This window comes from Zingiber officinale, chromosome 3A, assembly GCF_018446385.1.
Source record: "Zingiber officinale cultivar Zhangliang chromosome 3A, Zo_v1.1, whole genome shotgun sequence".
NCBI lineage: Eukaryota > Viridiplantae > Streptophyta > Magnoliopsida > Zingiberales > Zingiberaceae > Zingiber > Zingiber officinale.
In genome coordinates this window covers 20,476,619-20,495,999 of record NC_055990.1, presented here as the reverse complement: position 1 = coordinate 20,495,999, position 19,381 = coordinate 20,476,619, and the positions used below count along the sequence as shown (strand labels likewise).

Here is a 19,381-nt window from a genome sequence, read left to right as displayed (position 1 = left end):
AGTCATGATTTCAACCTGTAGCTCAATTGTTAATAGCTTTTGGTTCAGATCAGAACGTCATCGGTTCAAATTTTAGCTCACTATATTTTAATTATTTAAGAATTTCTTTTATGTTTAAATGATTTTATGTTAAATATATAAATTTTACTATTTTATTAAAAATCTCCTCCCTTTATTAACTAAGCCTAAAATGAATTTACTTTAATATCTTTTTTTCTATTCACATTAAAAATAATTCCAAAGTTTATTAGTAATTCCACAAGCGAAATAATGAATGATCTAAAATTCGAGACTCAGCTGCGACATATTATTATGAATTTTTCTTATTATTAATTTTCTCTGGTTATTTTATATAAAAAAATATAATTCTCTTTAATTTCACATCTTAGAATTGACTATAAATATTTCAGACCGACAATATTAAAAAATATACTTTTTTTTATTTTTTTTTACTAAGATAAATATAATATTAAATTAAATTAAATTTTATCATAGGGAAACAGTAAGGATGAAAATCCAAACCCCTAATGCCTCTACTAATGACTCTATTTTAATATTTTAATATTAAAATATTTTAATTAATATAATTTTATTATAAAGGGTCAATATAATTAAAATGCAGAACAATATTTAATTATATCTCTATCAAAATAATCGAAAACAAGTCAAGTTTTTGTTTTGCTCCAACATGTTATTTGTGATCATCTTTTGACTAAAAAAATTGTATTATTATTAATTATTACTGCAGTATAGACCTGATAAATCACATTCCACATGAACAAGTTTATTCTAACGATATAGAAAATCAACGTCGTAGGTTTATCATATAAAGCATTAATCCATTTATTAAGGCTCATTTATTTTTTCATAAACAAATATTTTTATTTTACTTGGTGTAATATTTTTTTTTATAACTATATTCATATAATTACTCCCACAACCTCTTCCTATGAATCCTCTTCCCATTGCCTTTCTGTACAAACCTTGATGTATGAGTGACCTTAACGTCATGCAGCACATCTCCATGCCTGTGAAGCCTCCGTGGTTCCTCGCCATTGACGCGTACAGAGTGCTGACTAATCCCGACTCTCACCCGGTGACTCCTCGCCCTCAAAGATCTCTCCAGTTGAATCCTTCGTCGTTCCCTTGATCTCCGAGAAAGAGATCTGGCAAATCTAACTGACCTTGGTGTATGCACGTATGATATGCTCTCGTCTGATCCAACTCCGCTTGAACTCAGTTCGTAAACTTCCATCCTCCTCCGACGATCTTCTTTGGCATTCTTCAACTTAAACCACACAAACATGCAGCCGTACTCGCAAGACGAGTAGCAAGACATTAAGCATTGCCAGAGCATCTTGCAACCTCCCTTGCAAACGCATTGCCAACATCCGATTTTGTAGAGCACGTAGACAAACAGCAGCACTGGATCGGGTCGCATGGGTGAGAAGGATAGCATTGGGGGATATAATTTTATCGCAAAATAGTGTAGGCACAAGCACTTACCAGCATAAAGGAGAGCAAGAACTGCAACCATCTTCACAAGATTGGCAACACAGAAATTTTCGATGTAGCACAAAAGATCCCATGTCGGTTCACATACTGAGCTGATATCAGTTTATGGAAATCAGATAAAGAAATAGCACGAGAAAAAATATACCACGTCCTACTGAAACTGTTAATAACCTTCTAAAAACATTTACAAAAAAAATCTTTGATGATCAAAAGTGTATTTTTGATGATCAAACAAAGCAAATTTGAATATTAAAAAGTAATCTGTGAAGAATTTGGACCAACACTTTGTCATCCATTCCCAACTTAAGAAACAAAAGTTTAGCATTATGTTAGAGAGGAAAAGAATTCAAGTCATAGCATAATATCTTGTTCAAAACCTACTTATTGGCTTTGCCATGAGGAAGCTAAATATGGGAATAGCAAGGCATACGATACTAGCGATGAGGTACCGATGATTTAGGATTTTCAATACTTAGTAACGTAAATAAACAAATTCTGGTTAGGATGTCAATTGAGTGTTAAGGAAGGGTGAAAAGCAAGTGAAAGTTGAATATCGTGTTAAATATAGCAAATGGAACCAGTAGCTAGCACTTTTTGTTACCTGCACGATTTGCCAGAGAGAAAATCTAATGGAGCTCCAAATATGTCGCCAATGACATTGATAAACCCAGATGTTACTGAACTGACAACATTCCCCATTGATTCAACTTCACTTGCATTTAACACTGTTTTGTCCAAAGATCACTGTCCTATTGATTTCCTTGCTAAATTTCCCTGCAAGACATGAAATTGGAGATAAATCCCGAGCAAGGCATAGACGTAACACAAATAGCATTCATTTAGGTTAGTAGCGTTGGGGATTCAGTCAGACTGGGGAAGAGGGAGACCGAAACAAACCAATGAACCTAGCCGAAGCCGGGTTGGGCATCCAAGCCATGGCACATTGGTCAGACAATGTCCACAGTCTTGCCTAAGCATACAAGACCTCTGTTAAACAACCAACTCGAGACCTGATGCCCAAAAGTGGAATAATAGGGGCACCTCTTCTAGACAAAGACATCTGCAACCTTAAGCATACTTCATTGACCAAGCACTGATAATCAACTGACATGTCACCATCAACGTGATCCATCATATTTGCAAATAATGTACTCATTGCATCACATTTTAATGCCCTGGATAGAAGAAAGCTCTAGTGATTCATGCCTCAGCATAGCCTACCACTAACATAGAGGACAACCCAACCTTACTAATAAAAGCCTATAAGAGTCTGGTAATACACATGTTCAAGGGATCAAACACTGAAGGTATAAAACTGATGCCATTTTGATGCATGCACTTTCTGGATCTCTTTAACTCATATTGACTTCAGCATAGGGTCTGTACTAGGAATCTCCAACGTTGGGATTTTTTGCAGGAGTCGACAACATTCAGATGCACATGCCTAACCCTGCTCCTTCTGAATATATATATCCATCTTGGCTTGCCAACTTAAGTCAGCCCCTCTGAGGCTGAGGACATTTCCTAATCGATCAATGGAAGAAACAGTTTAAGAAGTAATTGGGAGAGAAGGGGATTTGTATCAGTTAAGTTTAGAACCCTAGTATTGAACTTTCCCCCTTTTCCTCCCTTTCAGATATTGAACCGGAGGAGGTTTAACTAGTGCTTCACAGTTTTGATTTTAAGATTTCCATTTCAACATTGAGTTTGACGGAATATTTGGATCATTCATCAATCAATGAACCAATATTTGGACCAGGCTTCTGTTTCTCACCTCCACTTCTGCTCAAATCTTAGTGGAGTCAACAAGATCAATCAGATAGCAAGTGCTTCCTCCCATCAAGAAATCTAGGGTTTCAACCATGGCTTCCACGAATCCTGTTGATCCGAAGTCCAGCAATAATGAATCCAAAGGATCAACATACAGTACTGCCGATATGATGGCATTCATACAAAACCTTCTGGTGCAGATGCAGATCAGGTTCCAGGTGATGTCTAAGGACATAGTTGAACAGATAGATGAGATGGGAAGCAAGATTGATGAACTGGAAAAGAGCATTAGTGGCCTCAAAACTGAGATGGACGCGGAACCCAAAGTGAAGTCGAATCCGGAGCCACAATGACAGATTGATGACATTGTCTGAATCAGGTCTACAATAACACACTGCACCTGTCTTACTGAATCATCTTTGTGAGTTCATGGGAGGGATGCTTTTTTGTATGCGCGAATGTAATTTCAGGTGTTTTCAAGACGACCTCCATGCCAGAACTAGAGAAAAGCTTGTCGATAAAAATTTCTATTCATCCACTGGTCGACGTAACCTTTAAGAATAGGGTTTCCTCAAATATCATCAGGCATCCACTTAATAATTCATATGCTCCATTGTCAGAAGTTTTCGCACTGATAGAAAATTACTTACAAAAAGAGTGTAATTTGATATCAGATGAACTTCCTAAGTAACATCACCATTACAACCACACCCAAGGAAACCCAAGACACATCACGAGGGCATACATCAACCAGCAAACAAGTTCTTGCATATTACCAACCAAAAATCGAACAGATGAAATCGATACAGATATGGATTCACTTACTCAATGAGACTGCCGGAGAGGATCGGAGATGCGGCGATCCGACCGAGATGGACGAGATTAAGCAGGCGGATCGATCGAGGAAGGGGAGGCAAGGAGGCGACTTCAGATCCGGGAGCGGGTCTAGGGTTCGAACGAAGGGGAGGAAGAACACGCACACACAACGACTACTCACGATGAAACGATATTTCAATATACAAGTTAGTTTCCTTTTTCAGTTCGGACAGTTACTTTAAAATAAAATTAATCATGTCATGAACGGATCTTAAAGCAGGCGTTTTGTCTTTTAGGCGTTGTCGATTTGTTACACTTGTCCGCGTTTGGTAAACAAACCTTTTCTTTCTATCCTCCACAGTAAACAGTCGCTGTGCAAGGAAAAAATAGCCAGAGAGGCCCAAAGGCATCTGTTACATCAGGAGCTCTCGTCGTATTCCCTGCGACGGAACTGCCCAAGTTGAGCGAGCTGCAATTATCAGCATGAGATTAAACAAGGTTATTCCAATGGCGAGCGTCAGCGGCAGTCTCCAATCTGGCAATCTCCATCCACTGGCACGCCTCGTTGACCTCCCTAATTCTCTTCGCCTGTCCTTGCCCACCCGCAGGAGATCAGACATGGCCAGGAAGAGGCGGTGCCCACGCGAGCAACTGGGCCCAGACCAGACCATCAAGAGGATGAAGCCGGCGAGGAAGAGCAAAGGCGAGGAGGTGGAGGTGGAGGAGGAGGACAAGAGCCGTGGCCGGAGACAAGGGTGGTCGGATGTTAGGATGGCACTGGAAGAGCTCTCCCTGTTCAAGCTCGAGGAAAGCAAGGTCTCCGCCATGCCTCTTCTCGCTGCCTCCAATCTGCTCCTGCATCTCCTCGGTCTGCTGCGTCTCTTTTCTAGTTAATGTGTTTGAATCTTGGAGGAAAAAGGGGGATCTGATAAAGAAATTTTGGTGAAAGAGTTTTTTTTCCCCTCGTTTTTAGAATTTTTCTTCTGTTTCTTTGATTCTGCAGATAAGATTGGTCCTACGATGCTGGTGCTGAGGCTGGATATACAGAGGAATGTTGAGGTGATGACACTTCATTTTCAGGCGTTTTAGTATTAATTATTTGCATCTTGCGGCTGAAGTTTTTGCTTCTGAATCCATAGCTTCTGCTTGGTTCTTCAGTTTTTGCTTCACAAAATGAACTTGTCTAAATAATCTAGTTAATTCCCCAAACCTGTGAAGATTTCAGGGTAAAATTGCATGAACCTTTATGATATATGGAGAAATGTTGAGGTATTGAAACTTTTCAGGCATTTTTAATATTTTTTATCTTGCAGCTGAAATGTTTGTTTATCAGTTCATAGTTTGTATTTGATTCTTGAACTTTTTCTTCACAAGGTGAACTTGTGTCGACCATCTATTTAATTTTCCCAACTTGTAAAGATTTAGGGTAAATTACTTGAATCTTCATGAATTAAGGTGATTTTTTTTCATGTTTAATACCCTTTATTGTGATTACTTCAAAAAGGAAGCATTTATTTTAATATATTTTTCCTATCAGCCAAGTTGGTTCAACATGATCTGATTCCCTTTAACAAATTTGAGTTATGGTTTCGACAATAAAGTTCAACCATAGACTATAAATTTAAGAGAAGTGATGATTTTGATATTTCGAGGGAAAGTGGATAAACCTATCAATATATTATTTCTAATACATATGTGTAAATAGTTGATGCCATTGCCAGCCCCCCTCAGGCTAGTCGTTACAAGCATTCATCCTTCTCAGATCACAATGATATGTCAATCTCTGACGGTGTTTCAGTAATGCTTCGATTAGGTGATGAACGAGTTCAATGGAATGTTTAGTCCTTACGTTTATTTCTGATGAACTTTGATAGAACAACTATTCCAATGGTTGTTTGCAAGATGAATCTGGAATACTAATCCTCATGAAGTTGTTAGTCTCCCCATACTTTGTTATATGTTTATACGTTGAGACTATTATTCTAAGATACATCACTATTTTGTATCAAAAAATAGATAGATCATAAATTTTACTGAAATCGTCAAAAATTTTGTTCAGAGAGTGGAAGAGGTATTCATGTTGGATCCAAACATGAATTCAAGTTTAATCGAGATAGTGAAGAAAGAAGTAGGTGAGGGCACTTCGAGAAAAACTGGAAGCTGTTCAAAAGCTATTCTTTGGCTCACCAGGTACAGCCACAGAAATGGATTCAATTTTTGTGAAAAAAAAAGAGATTAAGCTCAAATAAGTATCTAACTAGTATTTCTTTTTCTTGATGATTAATTAGGTCTATAGTTTTCGGTTTAACTTTGTTCCAAAAATTGGACAAGAACCCTGAATTAAAACTTGAGCAAGTAGTGGAAGAAGCATACAGTGAGGTTTTGAAGCCATGTCATGGTTGGATCTCGTCGGCTGCTTACAAGGTAGCTATTTATCCTGTGTCGGTCGATGTGTAAGGTTAATGATTCCTTTGCCTCAGGATGCTGCTAACTGGAGTTTGAAAATTGACAGATAGCTTTAAAACTGGTTCCAGAGAGGGAAACCTTAATCAGATTGCTCATGGGTCAAGAGCAGGATTATGAAGCTCTGAAACAAGACATCAAGAGCTATGTGTCGGTGATTCAGCCACTTTTGGATGAAATATGTGCCCTCTTGGTCAGTGAAATCCTTCTGAAAATCACTTCATTTTCTGTAAATTGTGTTGTTCACATAGTTGGATTGATCACAGTAATGTGTTTCGTGATGAATTGCTGCAGAGGACTTATCATTTGGATAAACTGAAGTCTACATGATGACCTGCCATTGTCTCTGCACTCCTTGTAGATAATGTGAAAGGAAAATTGTACAGGCACTGCTTTACTGCATGTTACTCTGTTTTGTCTCCTGTTTTTGTTGAATAAGAGGGACAAGATAGAATGGGCTTGTTTAAGAGGTTGGGGAGTTCATGGAAAGAAGAAAGAGATAATATATTTTGGATGTTTGTGTATGTAAAGTTTTTCATCTGTGTAAAATATTTTGTGGAGAATTTTTTATAGGAAAAAATTTCTATGTAAAGGTCTCTTCTTTCTATTTTTCTCTTATAGTTTTCGGTCAGAAGGTGGACTTAAACCCTATAATTATGTAGTAGGAAAAAATCTTATTTAAATAGTTTACTCCTTGTGTAATAGTGGTAGAGAGGAAGATATTAAAGTGGATAGGCATAGATATGAGGTTGTATAAATAAAAACATTAGGAAAAAAAATCAGAGTTGGAGTAAGAAATCTCAGAAAATACAAATATACATAGTCTACTCCGGATATAATTTTTTTTTTAAAAAAATCAATTTAAATCTACATTTCAAATTTTGACCTTGGCAGAACATCTGGATCATTGATAGGAATAGTGCAACCAACGATCATAATTATTATGGAATTACTATTTCAATTTAAATCTGTCAATGATCGAATCGCCGTGATAGACGACAATTTCCTCCTATCGGAATGGAGGAAGGTGTGTATATATATATATATAACATTTTATTTTCTTAAAATGTAAGATTTTTTTTTTTGAGGCTAGGAGTTAGCTATATAAATGTTTAATTTATTTTTTTTAATTATATATTTTAATATGATATTAATTTTAATATTAGTTAGATATTAAAAAAATTATTAGTATAAAAAACATCCCTTATATATATGTAAGGGTAGATATTCTATAAAAAAATATAAAATCTGGAGGTCAGATTTTCTGATCCAAAAAATTCTAGATCAAAGGAGGCCCTATATATTTATTAGCTGGATGTATTGGACTCTACTTGTTAAATAGATAAGATCTAATTTATCTAGCCAATGAATGAGCAGGGGACCAGGACTGGTCCAGAGATCCTGGACCAGAAGATCCCTGTCCTAAAATCTGACCCGAATCCCATCTATTGCGGGATGGGATCCTCTGGACCGCAACCCTCTTGGACCAGGGGTTGTTGATAGGTGGGATCTCATGAACTTAGGTAGAGTCCATAAATTTACACCTATGAATGAAATGATCCATTCTCTGGATCGTAAAGTGCGATCCAAAGGATCCGATTTCATCAATGACCCTCCCTTACCCAGTTACCTTATGTCTAATAAACCGTCTCTGCGAACCGGACAGACCAACTAATGGGCCGTTATTTGGACCGGGCTTCGATTTCTGTAACCTCCACTTCCGCTCAAATCTTGGCGGTGTCGACGAGGCCGAGCGAACAGCTAGAGCCTCCTCCCATCTGAGAAATCTAGGGTTGTGGCCATGGCTTCCACGAATCCCGTCGCCCCGAAGACTGGCGATCATGAATCCGAAGGATCGGTGCAGAGCACCGCCGATATGACGGCGTTCGTCCAAAACCTTCTCGTGCAGATGCAGAACAGGTTCCAGGCGATGTCCGAGGGCATAGTTGCAAAGATAGATGAGATGGGGAGCAAGATCGATGAACTGGAGAAGAGCATCATTGACCTCAAAGCTGAGATGGACGCGGAACCCACGGTGAAGTCGGATCCGGAAGAAGGCAAGCCTTCTGACGAATCTTCATGAGCGAGCCACATGTTGATGACATTGTCTGGATCAGGTCAACAGTGACATATTGCAGTTGTCTTATTGAGTTATCTTTTGTGAGTTTGTGTGAGGGATGCTTTCCTGTGTGTGCAATCTAATTTCAGGTGTTTTCGAGATGAACTCCATTCAGAAGTAGAGAAAAACTTGTTAATCAATATTTCTATTAGTCTACTGGTTGATGTAACCTTTAAGAATAGGTTCCTCTCATATTATCATGCATCCACTTGATAATTCATATGCTCTATTGTCAGAGGATGTAGTATTGTCAAATTGCTTGAGATTAAGCTGTGGACGGTGGTAAAATCTTAAGGAAGGAAAAGGAGGATATTTCTATGTCATCCGTATAATGGTGTGTTATTTGGACAATTAAATTCTTGAGTCTATCACCACAGGTCATCTTGCTTCTTCCTTTTCATAGATTGTTCTATTCATTTATGTTGCTACCGATAAGGATTTCACATTGGTTTGAATCTTATCATATTTTGTGTGTTTTTCACAGATATTCTATGCTTACTTTCATGAATAAGTGTTAAAGTAATGCATATGGGTTTAACTGGTGCCCATTATTGAGGATATTCTTTTAACTTCATAACATAACTTAGTTTAGTTTCAATTATTTGATTGCTATGCTATTTGTTTAACTGCATTTGCTACATCTACAATACTAGCAGAGTCTTTTCTTTATCTGTGTAAATATGACTGGTATTATTTCTCGCCTGGAACTTGATGATAAGCAGAATCATGTATCTTTGGCTTTTTGTTCGCTGTGTTTAATAAAAAATCATGAGTCTCTCCGGCATTACTTGGAATTAAAAGGATTTAGCATCAACAAAAATTCGGCTGATGTGTTCATGAAATAGTCAATTTCAAAAGGGAGTTGTCATACTGAAGTTGTTGCATTTACTTGAAACTTTGATAGTTTTACTTCTGTTTGTAAAGTTTGAACCTTGTCCTCGACGCGGTCTATGTTTTGGTTTACTCTCTGATACCATAGTTGATTGGGTTCTCATGTGTAGCATAAATACATCATACTACATTACAACTTTTGCAACCATGATTTTGGATGTACAAGCAATGTTACTTGAAGGAGCTGGAGTAGTGGTCTGGTTGTATTCCCACCTGTATGTTCCTCGACTATCATTGTTATTGATTTTTTTTGTCAAAGTCGCCAAAAAAAATTTCACATTCATTCAGTCACTGGTGTTACATTCAATGTTGCAGAACACAAGTAAGTATCTAATTTGTTACTTTCCTCAGAGTGCACATTCTTCCTTAACTGACTATTATTTGTTTTCAGAAACCCAGCTCTTCTCTTAATGCTGTTTGATGTTCTGTGACTTGGTCAGGCTGAACTTTGTTGTTATCTTTGAGATAAGGTTTCAGCGCTCTATGCTACCTTAATGGCTGAAACACAAACTCCATGCACCACCTCGCTGTTGAACAGGGTCTCTTTGCTCTTGTAAGTTTCAAGGAAGATAAAGCATAGATTTTAGAATTGCACCAATGCTTCATAGAACCATTAATGTGTGGGCGTATAATATGGTAAAGAATGAACTAAACTAGATCTCCTTATGCTTGCATGTGGCTAGTTCTATGTTCTTTTCTGTTTTTATATTGTTCCTTTTGTCAACACATTTATGATATCACTGATGTAGATATAAGGATTCCAATGAGATTATGCTATTAGTCCATAATGTGCTATGATATGTGATGTTAAGACATGCGCATGACTTTGACTAACCTGACTTTGGGCAACATGATTGAGTATTAACTTATTATCTTGTATCAGAACTCAGAAGACACTCCAATCCATAAACATACACACTAGAGTTTTAACTGTTGGCTCAGTTCAGGCACTACAATTGTTATTGTAGCTCATCTTACAACAATGCTAACATTGTTAGACAACTATGAGAAGGATGTGGCATGATTTCTTTTAATTAGGCCAGGAGCCAGAAGTTGTTCTGCCATTTAGTGCTGACCAGGTAGCCACCTACTCCCATGCTTTGCTTCCTCACGGCTAATGTGAGGCACTGAGCTTCATCGATGCACTGCTCTACGAAGTCTTCGCTGCTTGTATTAAACAAACTGTAGCAATCATGAAAGGAAATCAGTGATCTAAAGATTGGCGGCATCATAATAAAAATTTGCTGAACTCGTTTTTATTCCTAGATCCCTCTTCCAACAATATGTTTGTATAATTATTCATGAGAAATATTTCTTTTGTCCTTGGTGCAACGAGAAAGTTGTTGCCGTGTGACCTAGATACAGATTCGAGTCTCAGAAACAGGGTCTTGCAAAATAGGATAAGATTGCATATAATAGACTCTTCCCCGGAATTTTGCATTAATGGGAGTTTTGTGCTCCACGCTATCCTTTATCCCTCTTCCAACAATATGCTTGTATAATTATTCATGAGAAATGCTGCTTTTGTTTCATCCCAACCGGAAAAAAAGAAAGTTACTCGAAGACTTTCGTCTAAAAGGTGCTAAATTACTCTTTGTTCTGAAAAAGAGACGACAGTTGATATACTAATGTTACATCTATTGTCCTAGCCGATGAAAATAAATTATTTTTTCCTTGTTTGGCACTCTTGACCTCTTTCCTTGATTACATTGGCAGGGAAAGATAAATTTTGAGTTATAATTACGGGGCAAAAGATGTTTACCAGCAACATAGGGAGGGTTTGCTCTGGCTCAATACTAGAACTGATGCTTCCAGTTTCCTGACTTGGCTGAGGACAGTTTCCAGCTTTGGTCCTTCCATTACAAGTGCTTCCACTTCCACCTGTTTATCAAAATTCAGGTAAAACAAGGACAATTAGCAAGTAATCAAGAATTTGATTATTCAAAATTCGGCACGTAATCAATGCTACAGTCTAGAAATTGCCTCTGGCTTGGTGGATTTGCACAATAAGGCAAGAGAGTCTGCAAAGTTGTGCAGCTCAGAGTCTCCAACTCTGCGAGGAGGAAGGCAAAGGAGGAGAGTGAGGAGGTCCCCTTTGTTTGCCACATGAGTCAATGCCCACATCATGGCTTCCTTGGCCTTCCCACTCTGGTCTACCACCACCATCACCCTCTTCTTCTCCATCCCCACACTGCTATCCCCCCACACTCCCTGAGCCCTGCTGCTCTTCCTCCCCCAACTCCTTGAACCTTTAGAAGACTTGGAAATGTAGGAAGAGCCATCCCAATTCATATTTCCTCCACCACCACCATGGCTGCCCATCTTCTCCACAGCCCTGTGACTGGTACTTGAGCTTCTCAAGACTAGGTAGATGGAGATGATGATTATGCTTTAGCATACTGCTTTTTCCCTTTATTCTGACAGGTGAAAAGCAGATCAAAAGTACTGGATGCAAAGATAGCAGTAAAAACAAACATCATGTGGGGAAAATATGTGATTTGGATCTATTTCTGCACTTTCAGATGTGGACACTGACAGTGATATGTGTGACTATTGGCTATGGTTATTCTCACACAAGACTTGAGATTTAGTTTTGCTGTTAGTGAACAGTGGATAACATGGTTTTGCTTCATGGATTAACTACTACTGTCTTCTTTCGTGCACAATGGTACTCTTGCCTGGTCTACTTTAACAGTGAGTTAGTGATGATTCATGATTGAGAAACGTGAGCATTTTGACACACAACGTTCACGAGACCGCTGAGTGTGGAGGACCATCTGTGGTCGAAGTAGATCTGCATTAGTTTGGTAAGCTAAAAAGGAAAGATACCGAATGAGGCAATTATCTTTCTGGACTTGTCGGATGCCGAGTTTTGATAGACTTGGCATTATCATTTTCAGCCTCTTATTCAATTCATTGCACTGTTGTTGCAAAGGACGGGAAATACAGAAGAAGAAAAAGCTGCAATATCCTGATTTGATTATGGGGAATATTGTTTCAATCTCTCTCTTCGCATTGAGCATATAAAAGGTGTTGATGCAGACCAAGTAGCAAAAGGGCAAATGGATTGTGGAACATATGATGACCCATTGGTGAGTATCAATTTTTTTTTAATATTATTATTAAGGTTCTTATTAGTCACGGAAAATACCCAATCAATATACATACAAAATTGGGCATAGATGATGTTAATAAACTTAATAATGAGTGTAATCTCTCTCTCAAAAGTAAAATGCCGATTTTCTCCAGCAGTTTGATAAAAATTTATTTGCGAATCAAACTAGAAAGTTGTATTTATTTTAATCATTATTGTTATTTTTATAAGTTGGGTTTATCCTAATTATTCAAATTTGTTATTTCATCATGTTGTTAATTAAAATAATAGTGGCAGAGGTTAAGGTTTATATTTATATAATTTGCCCATCCACAATCTTTCTTCCCTGTCTAGCCCATGTGAAATCTTTCAGTTTGGTGCAGTCTGTAACAATACAATTAGATCTTTTTTTCCCCAACATTATTCATCTATATACTTGTAGTTTGATTAGATATGAAATACAGACGGAGGAGGAAAGGTTGTTTGTGGTGAAAAGTAGTGTGTTCTTGCCTCACACAAGTAACTCAGTTTCCCTTACAAGCAAATTATCATGCAACCAATTCCTCATGATAGAAAAAGCATCCTCTGCAGCTTCATCTTCCTCCTCCGACTCTGGTCGATGCACAAACCCTTGTCCTCTGCCATGGTATATCACGACCCTCGAGCCTTGAATCTTCTTCTCAATCTCATTCAGTGTAGTTACAGGACAGGAGGGATCGTTATCTCCGGAAACAAACAAAACCGGTGTTTTGATGCTGCTCCCTTTGGATGGGTCCATGTTTGAGCCATAGAAACAGATGCCGGTGCCATAGTATGCTTGCTCATCACGAGATAAGGCTTCCATAAGATGTCCACCGCCGAAAGAGAATCCGATGACGCCGAGTTTTTTTGAGATTCCGGCAGCTAGAAATTCATCAATCATCCAGGCTGTGCATGCGTCGACATCTCTAGCAACCCTTTCAGGTGATTGTTTGGATAACCAGGAATCGAACCCATCCACCGCCCAGTTTAGCTTCCATGGATTCGCTCGAAATAAATCAGGGACAAGAACACTGCAAAACAATGCATTATTAGGAATGAAAAAAACCCAGGCGAATGTATTGGTAGGATAATCATGGTTCAGAGTTTCTCTTTTAGCTAATTCAACCTATGTGAGCAGCTAAAAGAGAACAATCCTCCCAAAAATTGTAGCCATGGCAAACGAAACACCATTCATATGAAGCATTGAGCAGCATTTAAGAGTAATCAGATATGTACTTGTAGCCATAGCAAGCCACTCGATAGGCAAAGTCCCTTGTAGCTGAATCTTCAAAACCAAGTGCATCGGATAGAAGCAGCACACCTGTTCCATTGTTGTTCTTCACTGCCTTCAGTAAGTATGCGCGGAAACTGTCCTCGCCCTCTCCGATAACCAGCTCAACTCCATTGACAAGCTCACATGCTTCATCATCAACATCATCCTCTAGTTCCACTTGACTGCAAAGTGACTTGCCGGTCACTTTTCGGCCAAGAGGCATGCCTCTCCTGCAATACAAGTTGCATCTCCTCTGGAACCAAACTGAAATGTTACAGTCAGCATATGATGGTAATATCTCAAGTAAATTAACAGAAATGTGACATGGAATGGTTAAACTTTAAAGAACAATTAGCACACTTGTTAAAGATAGAAATTTGATTCGTAAAAATCACAAATTTTTGTATTCATATTTCAAATGGGTCTCAAGCATGTGTGGGTTTCAATTGAATCGAAAAAACTTCAAAAACTGTTTCGTTCGAGTCCATTGACTACATTTACTCGATTGCGAGCAATATGTATGCTGACTCAATAACTGACTGAGCCCTCGAACCATGATCATGTCAACACAATCATTCTAATAAATTGTTGCAACAACATCCTCCATTATGCTTAAGTGGACATTTCCTGCGTCTCAGTAAAGCTAATGCATGAACATGTATAGGCACAATTATTAAAGTTGAGTAACCAAATAAAAAAAATATTGTTCAGTTATGTATTTGAAATTTAAGAGATCTTTCTGTTAATCCACGATCCGGTCTTTCTGTTTCATCTGTTTACAGATCAAAAAAATGTGAAATCAATAAATAACAAACATGAACGAAACAGAAAAGGACAAAAATAGGCGCCCCTTTATTTTCAAATCATCAAGGGATGATCTATTTTGATTTTTTTTTTATCAAAAGGCATCCCACCTCATCAACTCCCTTTAAAATAATACAAATATCCTCTAATATATTATTCACTTCTGACCCATTAAATCCATTCAATTGGTTAGCTGTATGAATAGAATAAAATAGTATTGTAGCAACTATGAATTACAATAGTTGTTTCATAACTATTATGATAGTGAGTTGAATCTGTGTTATAGTAGCTACGAAATCATAGCTGCTATATATTTTTGAACTTAAAGTATGTTGGGCGCGTTGTAAAAGCTAAGAAACCGCAGAGGTAGATGATAACAATACTCAATATTACAGAACAGTATTGGAGGATATTTGGGTAAATAATGTATATGGCGGGAACAGAGATTACCCAAGAAAATTAAGGTTTTTGTTTTGATGTTAACCCACTTTCCGGAGATCTATAAACAAGAAAATTGAAAATTAAAATCCTATCATCACAGAAAAGTTGGACTTTAGAAATCCAATCAAACTTTTGACAGTTCTCAGGTATTCCTGAGACTAAAGAACCCTATATGGGAATTGAAGTTAGAATCCTCAAGTATTCTTTTTTAAAACACAAATTCGAATTCCTTCTCAACCGAAACCGGTTTTAAACAAGATTATGGCCAAAATAACATTCAGAATCCATTGCTTTAATTCAAACTTAGAGCTAGATAGGTTATGCTCAAAAACCGAAGAAAAAAATTTCAAGCATCGGAAGAAATATTCCAACATTAGATGAAATAGTTCGAGATAAGAGCGTGAAACGAAGAAAATGAGATGAAAGGCATCGACTTACGGGCCTGTGCGATAAGGGGGGAAAACGTGGACGCAATCCGCTTACAGAAGAGGAGACGCCGCCACTACTAAGGAGCGCCCGGGTACGCCCAGGGGAGGAGGAGGCTACAAGTGCTCTGCGAGGGAGTAAGGGGAGGAGGGTGAGGACGGCGGAGGCGGTGCCCATCGACGGGAAGAGCTGCGGCCGGAGAGCTAGGGCTTGGGAGTGGACTGGAGAAGCGGACAAGGAGGCGCATCACAACTTGAGAAATATAAGCCTCCGATTCAGATATTTTTTTTGAATATTTTCAATTTGCCCCCTGCCGTTTCTCCTCTTCTGAAAATGTCTTTAAAATTTTCGCATATTACTATTTTGTTCACAATTACATATTGGAACTCCAAATAATGGTGCAAAACTCGAATGGTAGGGATTTGAACAAACTCAAAAGATTTTTAAAACAATTTTAAATTTGCATTATTATTAAAGAATTTTATTTTAAGAATATCAAGGGATGACGATGAATATTCAAGTAATTGAATATTTGTGAATTTAAAAACCAAAGTTAAGTGAGGATCAATCTTGATATCTCTTATATAGCAATGACATTTTTTTTTTTTTACTTTGAGACACCAAGCTTCATGGCCAAAAGTAATCATTTAACCCAAAAACTTACATATTTAGGTACAATAATTCTTGAAGTATTTTTTTAGTTTTCTTCCTAGTCCCTAAGAATGGATAAAGTGAATTAAATCCAATTCATGGCCCGAGGTTGCTTTGCTTGTCTATTTGGGCCATATTGGCCCAGACCTAGAGAAATTAAATCAGCAGTTTAACAAATTCTATCTTTTTCCTCAAAATTCACATTATATTTATTAATATAATTTTCTAACTTAATTATATCTCGCTATTTTCAATCTCTCAAAAATATATATGACAAATAGAAATTGGTTTATAAATGTGGCCAAAAAGCTAATTCATTTGTTCCTAGTATCCTTATCAATCCGTCTAAGTTAATATAAAAAAGGTAAATTACGAGTGACTACTAATTATTAATATAGTGACTAAGACATGGGAGAGTGCATGCTTAGACACGTCGAGTTTCAACCTTATGACCTAATATGGTAAGACTCTATCTTAACCACCATACTGTCCAGAGAGGAGCACAGATTTCTTGGACTATTTTTTTGTGGTCCAAGAGATGTGTCATTCGTATTTGCACGCGGATCGTGGTCGTGATCTACCTGCAAATTATTGCGACCCCTTCCTGGGTTCACCGTCCTCACCAGGTAATAATTTTTGTTCGGAGCGGGCGGCTGAAGACCGTCCGGAGGTCTCCGGTGGTGGATAAGTGACCAGGTTATTGGACGCCGAGCGAGAGTGTCCTCCGAGCGGCCTTCGATCATCCACTCCGAACAAAAACTATAACCTGGTGAGGATGATAAATCCAGAAATCGATCAACCATTTATGATCAGATCGTGGTTATGATCCAACCATAAATATGAGTGACATATCTCCTAGATCATAAAAAATGATCCAAAAGACCCTAGAATTACAAATATGTTTATAAATGAAGAAAGATTAAGGTGCAATTGTTTCCTTATCCATCAAATCTCAAAAGTATATGTACATATTTTTCGGAAATCAGCACATTGTTTATGTACTTATTTTTAATTTTAGTAATTAATATATATATATATATATATATATATATATATATATATATATATATATATATATATATATATATATGTATATTTTAAAAAGTTAAAAATGTAACAATGCACAAATTTTAATAGGTTTAATGATCTAGACATAAAAATATCAATATATCTTTTTAATAATCCAATGTCCTAACTATTTATTTATACAAAAAAAAAATAGATTAATTTTTTGTTATTTTAATATCTTGTTGGAAAATATTTTTTCTATATTTGAGAACACCAAATTAAAGGAAATATTAATTGAAAAATAGTTTTTTTTATTTAGAACACTCAAATATTTATTCATTTATTGCAAAATAATTTTATGATCTAAGTTTCATGGCATTACAAATGATTCTTTTTTAACCAAGTAAATTCATATTGTCATCATGAATAATAAGTCGATAAGGGTTCTTGTTGGTAGGGACGAGCAACCGATTAATAATCAAATCGATCAAACAAATTATTTTTTAAAACTTAACTGAAAAACAAATCAAACTGACAAAATCTATATTAAATCGATGAAAAATTAAAATAACCAAACTTAAATTGATGAAAAATTAAAATAACTAAACTTTCGTTTAAACGATCCATTCATATTTGAGCATAACCAAATTTAGTTTAATCGAATTTAGATAATTTTTAAAATTGAGACCAAACTGATTTGATCAAAATAATCAATATTTAAAAAAAATAATCAAACTAAATTTTTAATTCCGATTGGTTCAATCGGTTAATTCAATTTGGCCGATTTTTTATTCACCCTTGTTTATTGGTGCAACAACTCTACAAATAATTCATGTCACATGAACATAATTGACAAGCAAAAGATTCTCTTTTTTTTTTCCCAATTCTCCCAACAAAATTATGGACCACCTAACTATTTATCAAACTAATTTTGAGAAAAAAAATATTTTTAAATGTATACATTCAAGTTTAAGTAACTCTAAAATACTATACCTCTTTTTAATTATCCAAATAAGTAATACATCTTTTAAATTCAAATTTGGCATTTAAGACTCCCCACTTCATAATTAAATTGTATATAGATTTTTCATCTATTAGATAAATTTAAAATATAATTTTTATATATATTTAAAGGTCAATTTCTAAAATATTTATATATTCTAAAATTTATTTTTTTACCTTATAATTTATTTTACTGTTCTAAATTAATTTGTAAAAAAAATAAAAAGAAGGCAAACATTTTGCAGAGGCTTCACGTTTGATTGAAGACATGACAGAGGTTGGTGACACGGACCAACTATTTATTTTATGTTATTTTATTTGAGGGTTATCTTTTCATGCAGGTCACATAACATAATTAATTGTTCATGTGTGAAGAAGTGGTAGGTAGCACAATGGAACAGTAAGATTCCATGCACACAATAATTAATTAATGGACCCTATTAATCTTGTTTCACTCATGATGTGGACTTAATTATCTTAAACATTTTCCTAATCACCAAAAGTTAATTATCTCCACCACATAATAATAATAACAATATTTTTATTATTATAGCGGAAAGGCCATAATATGGTAGGTGTGTTGTATGATCGAGTTGGTGATAAGATATTGAACTGGATGGACCACCTTCGAATCATTAATTGATAAATCATTGGCCTGCTTTGGCCACTTGTGATGATTTGGTCTCATCCATAACATTAAAATATCATTATTGTTATTATTATTATCATCATTGATAAATAGAAATATATTTTCTATTAAGTTTATGTCGACTAATGGGCAGAAATAATTGTTTGAGAGCATGTGAAGTAGTTTTCCAATAAGCAAATAAGAACATTATATTGCAACCAAAAATAGAGGGGGGAAGCATAAAAAAAAGAAAGCAAGATGAGTTTATTTACAATTAGATCTTTAATACAAATGAGTACTTTTTTTTTTTTGATACTAGAAGGTTTAGTTTGGCCACAAAAGCGAATTATCTACAACCTAAGGGATGGTTTGCAAAAATTACACATATTTCAACAAGATGGTTTGAGATCATTAAATGCACCATCAAAATAAATTTTTTTAATCAATAACTAAGAAAAA

The 19,381-nt window shown here is 36.3% G+C and overlaps 5 protein-coding genes across 7 annotated transcripts; 2 read left to right on the top strand and 3 right to left on the bottom strand.

Moving 5' to 3' along the window:
* Window positions 1–897: 897 nt before the first annotated feature.
* On the bottom strand, window positions 898–4,300 carry LOC122053589. The gene is made up of 4 exons (XM_042615606.1): window positions 4,111–4,300; window positions 2,117–2,289; window positions 1,507–1,607; window positions 898–1,425 (listed from the first exon to the last, which is right to left on the bottom strand). The coding sequence occupies exons 2-4, from the start codon at window positions 2,212–2,214 to the stop codon at window positions 929–931; spliced, it is 696 nt and encodes a 231-aa protein (XP_042471540.1). The 5' UTR covers window positions 2,215–2,289; window positions 4,111–4,300; the 3' UTR covers window positions 898–928.
* A 177-nt stretch (window positions 4,301–4,477) lies between these two features.
* On the top strand, window positions 4,478–7,129 carry LOC122051315 (glycolipid transfer protein 3-like). 2 transcript variants are annotated; one of them, XM_042612376.1, is made up of 6 exons: window positions 4,478–4,969; window positions 5,105–5,160; window positions 6,161–6,291; window positions 6,390–6,525; window positions 6,614–6,757; window positions 6,859–7,129. In XM_042612376.1, exons 1-6 carry the CDS (start codon window positions 4,585–4,587, stop codon window positions 6,892–6,894), a joined length of 888 nt encoding a protein of 295 aa, XP_042468310.1. In that variant the 5' UTR covers window positions 4,478–4,584; the 3' UTR covers window positions 6,895–7,129. The 2 variants fall into 2 exon arrangements, with proteins under 2 accessions (XP_042468310.1, XP_042468311.1); XM_042612377.1 differs by having other exon boundaries at window positions 6,831–7,129.
* Window positions 7,130–8,272: 1,143 nt separating this feature from the next.
* LOC122051313 (heat shock factor-binding protein-like) lies at window positions 8,273–8,862 on the top strand. The gene has a single exon (XM_042612375.1). It carries the CDS (start codon window positions 8,366–8,368, stop codon window positions 8,645–8,647), a length of 282 nt encoding a protein of 93 aa, XP_042468309.1. The 5' UTR covers window positions 8,273–8,365; the 3' UTR covers window positions 8,648–8,862.
* A 1,282-nt stretch (window positions 8,863–10,144) lies between these two features.
* On the bottom strand, window positions 10,145–12,897 carry LOC122051312. Its single transcript, XM_042612374.1, has 3 exons — window positions 11,558–12,897; window positions 11,337–11,455; window positions 10,145–10,756 (listed from the first exon to the last, which is right to left on the bottom strand). The coding sequence occupies exons 1-3, from the start codon at window positions 11,894–11,896 to the stop codon at window positions 10,609–10,611; spliced, it is 606 nt and encodes a 201-aa protein (XP_042468308.1). The 5' UTR covers window positions 11,897–12,897; the 3' UTR covers window positions 10,145–10,608.
* Window positions 12,898–13,041: 144 nt separating this feature from the next.
* On the bottom strand, window positions 13,042–15,882 carry LOC122051311 (carboxymethylenebutenolidase homolog). 2 transcript variants are annotated; one of them, XM_042612372.1, is made up of 3 exons: window positions 15,646–15,882; window positions 13,926–14,215; window positions 13,042–13,720 (listed from the first exon to the last, which is right to left on the bottom strand). In XM_042612372.1, exons 1-3 carry the CDS (start codon window positions 15,808–15,810, stop codon window positions 13,180–13,182), a joined length of 996 nt encoding a protein of 331 aa, XP_042468306.1. In that variant the 5' UTR covers window positions 15,811–15,882; the 3' UTR covers window positions 13,042–13,179. The 2 variants fall into 2 exon arrangements, with proteins under 2 accessions (XP_042468306.1, XP_042468307.1); XM_042612373.1 differs by having other exon boundaries at window positions 13,926–14,226; window positions 15,646–15,785.
* Window positions 15,883–19,381: the final 3,499 nt, after the last annotated feature.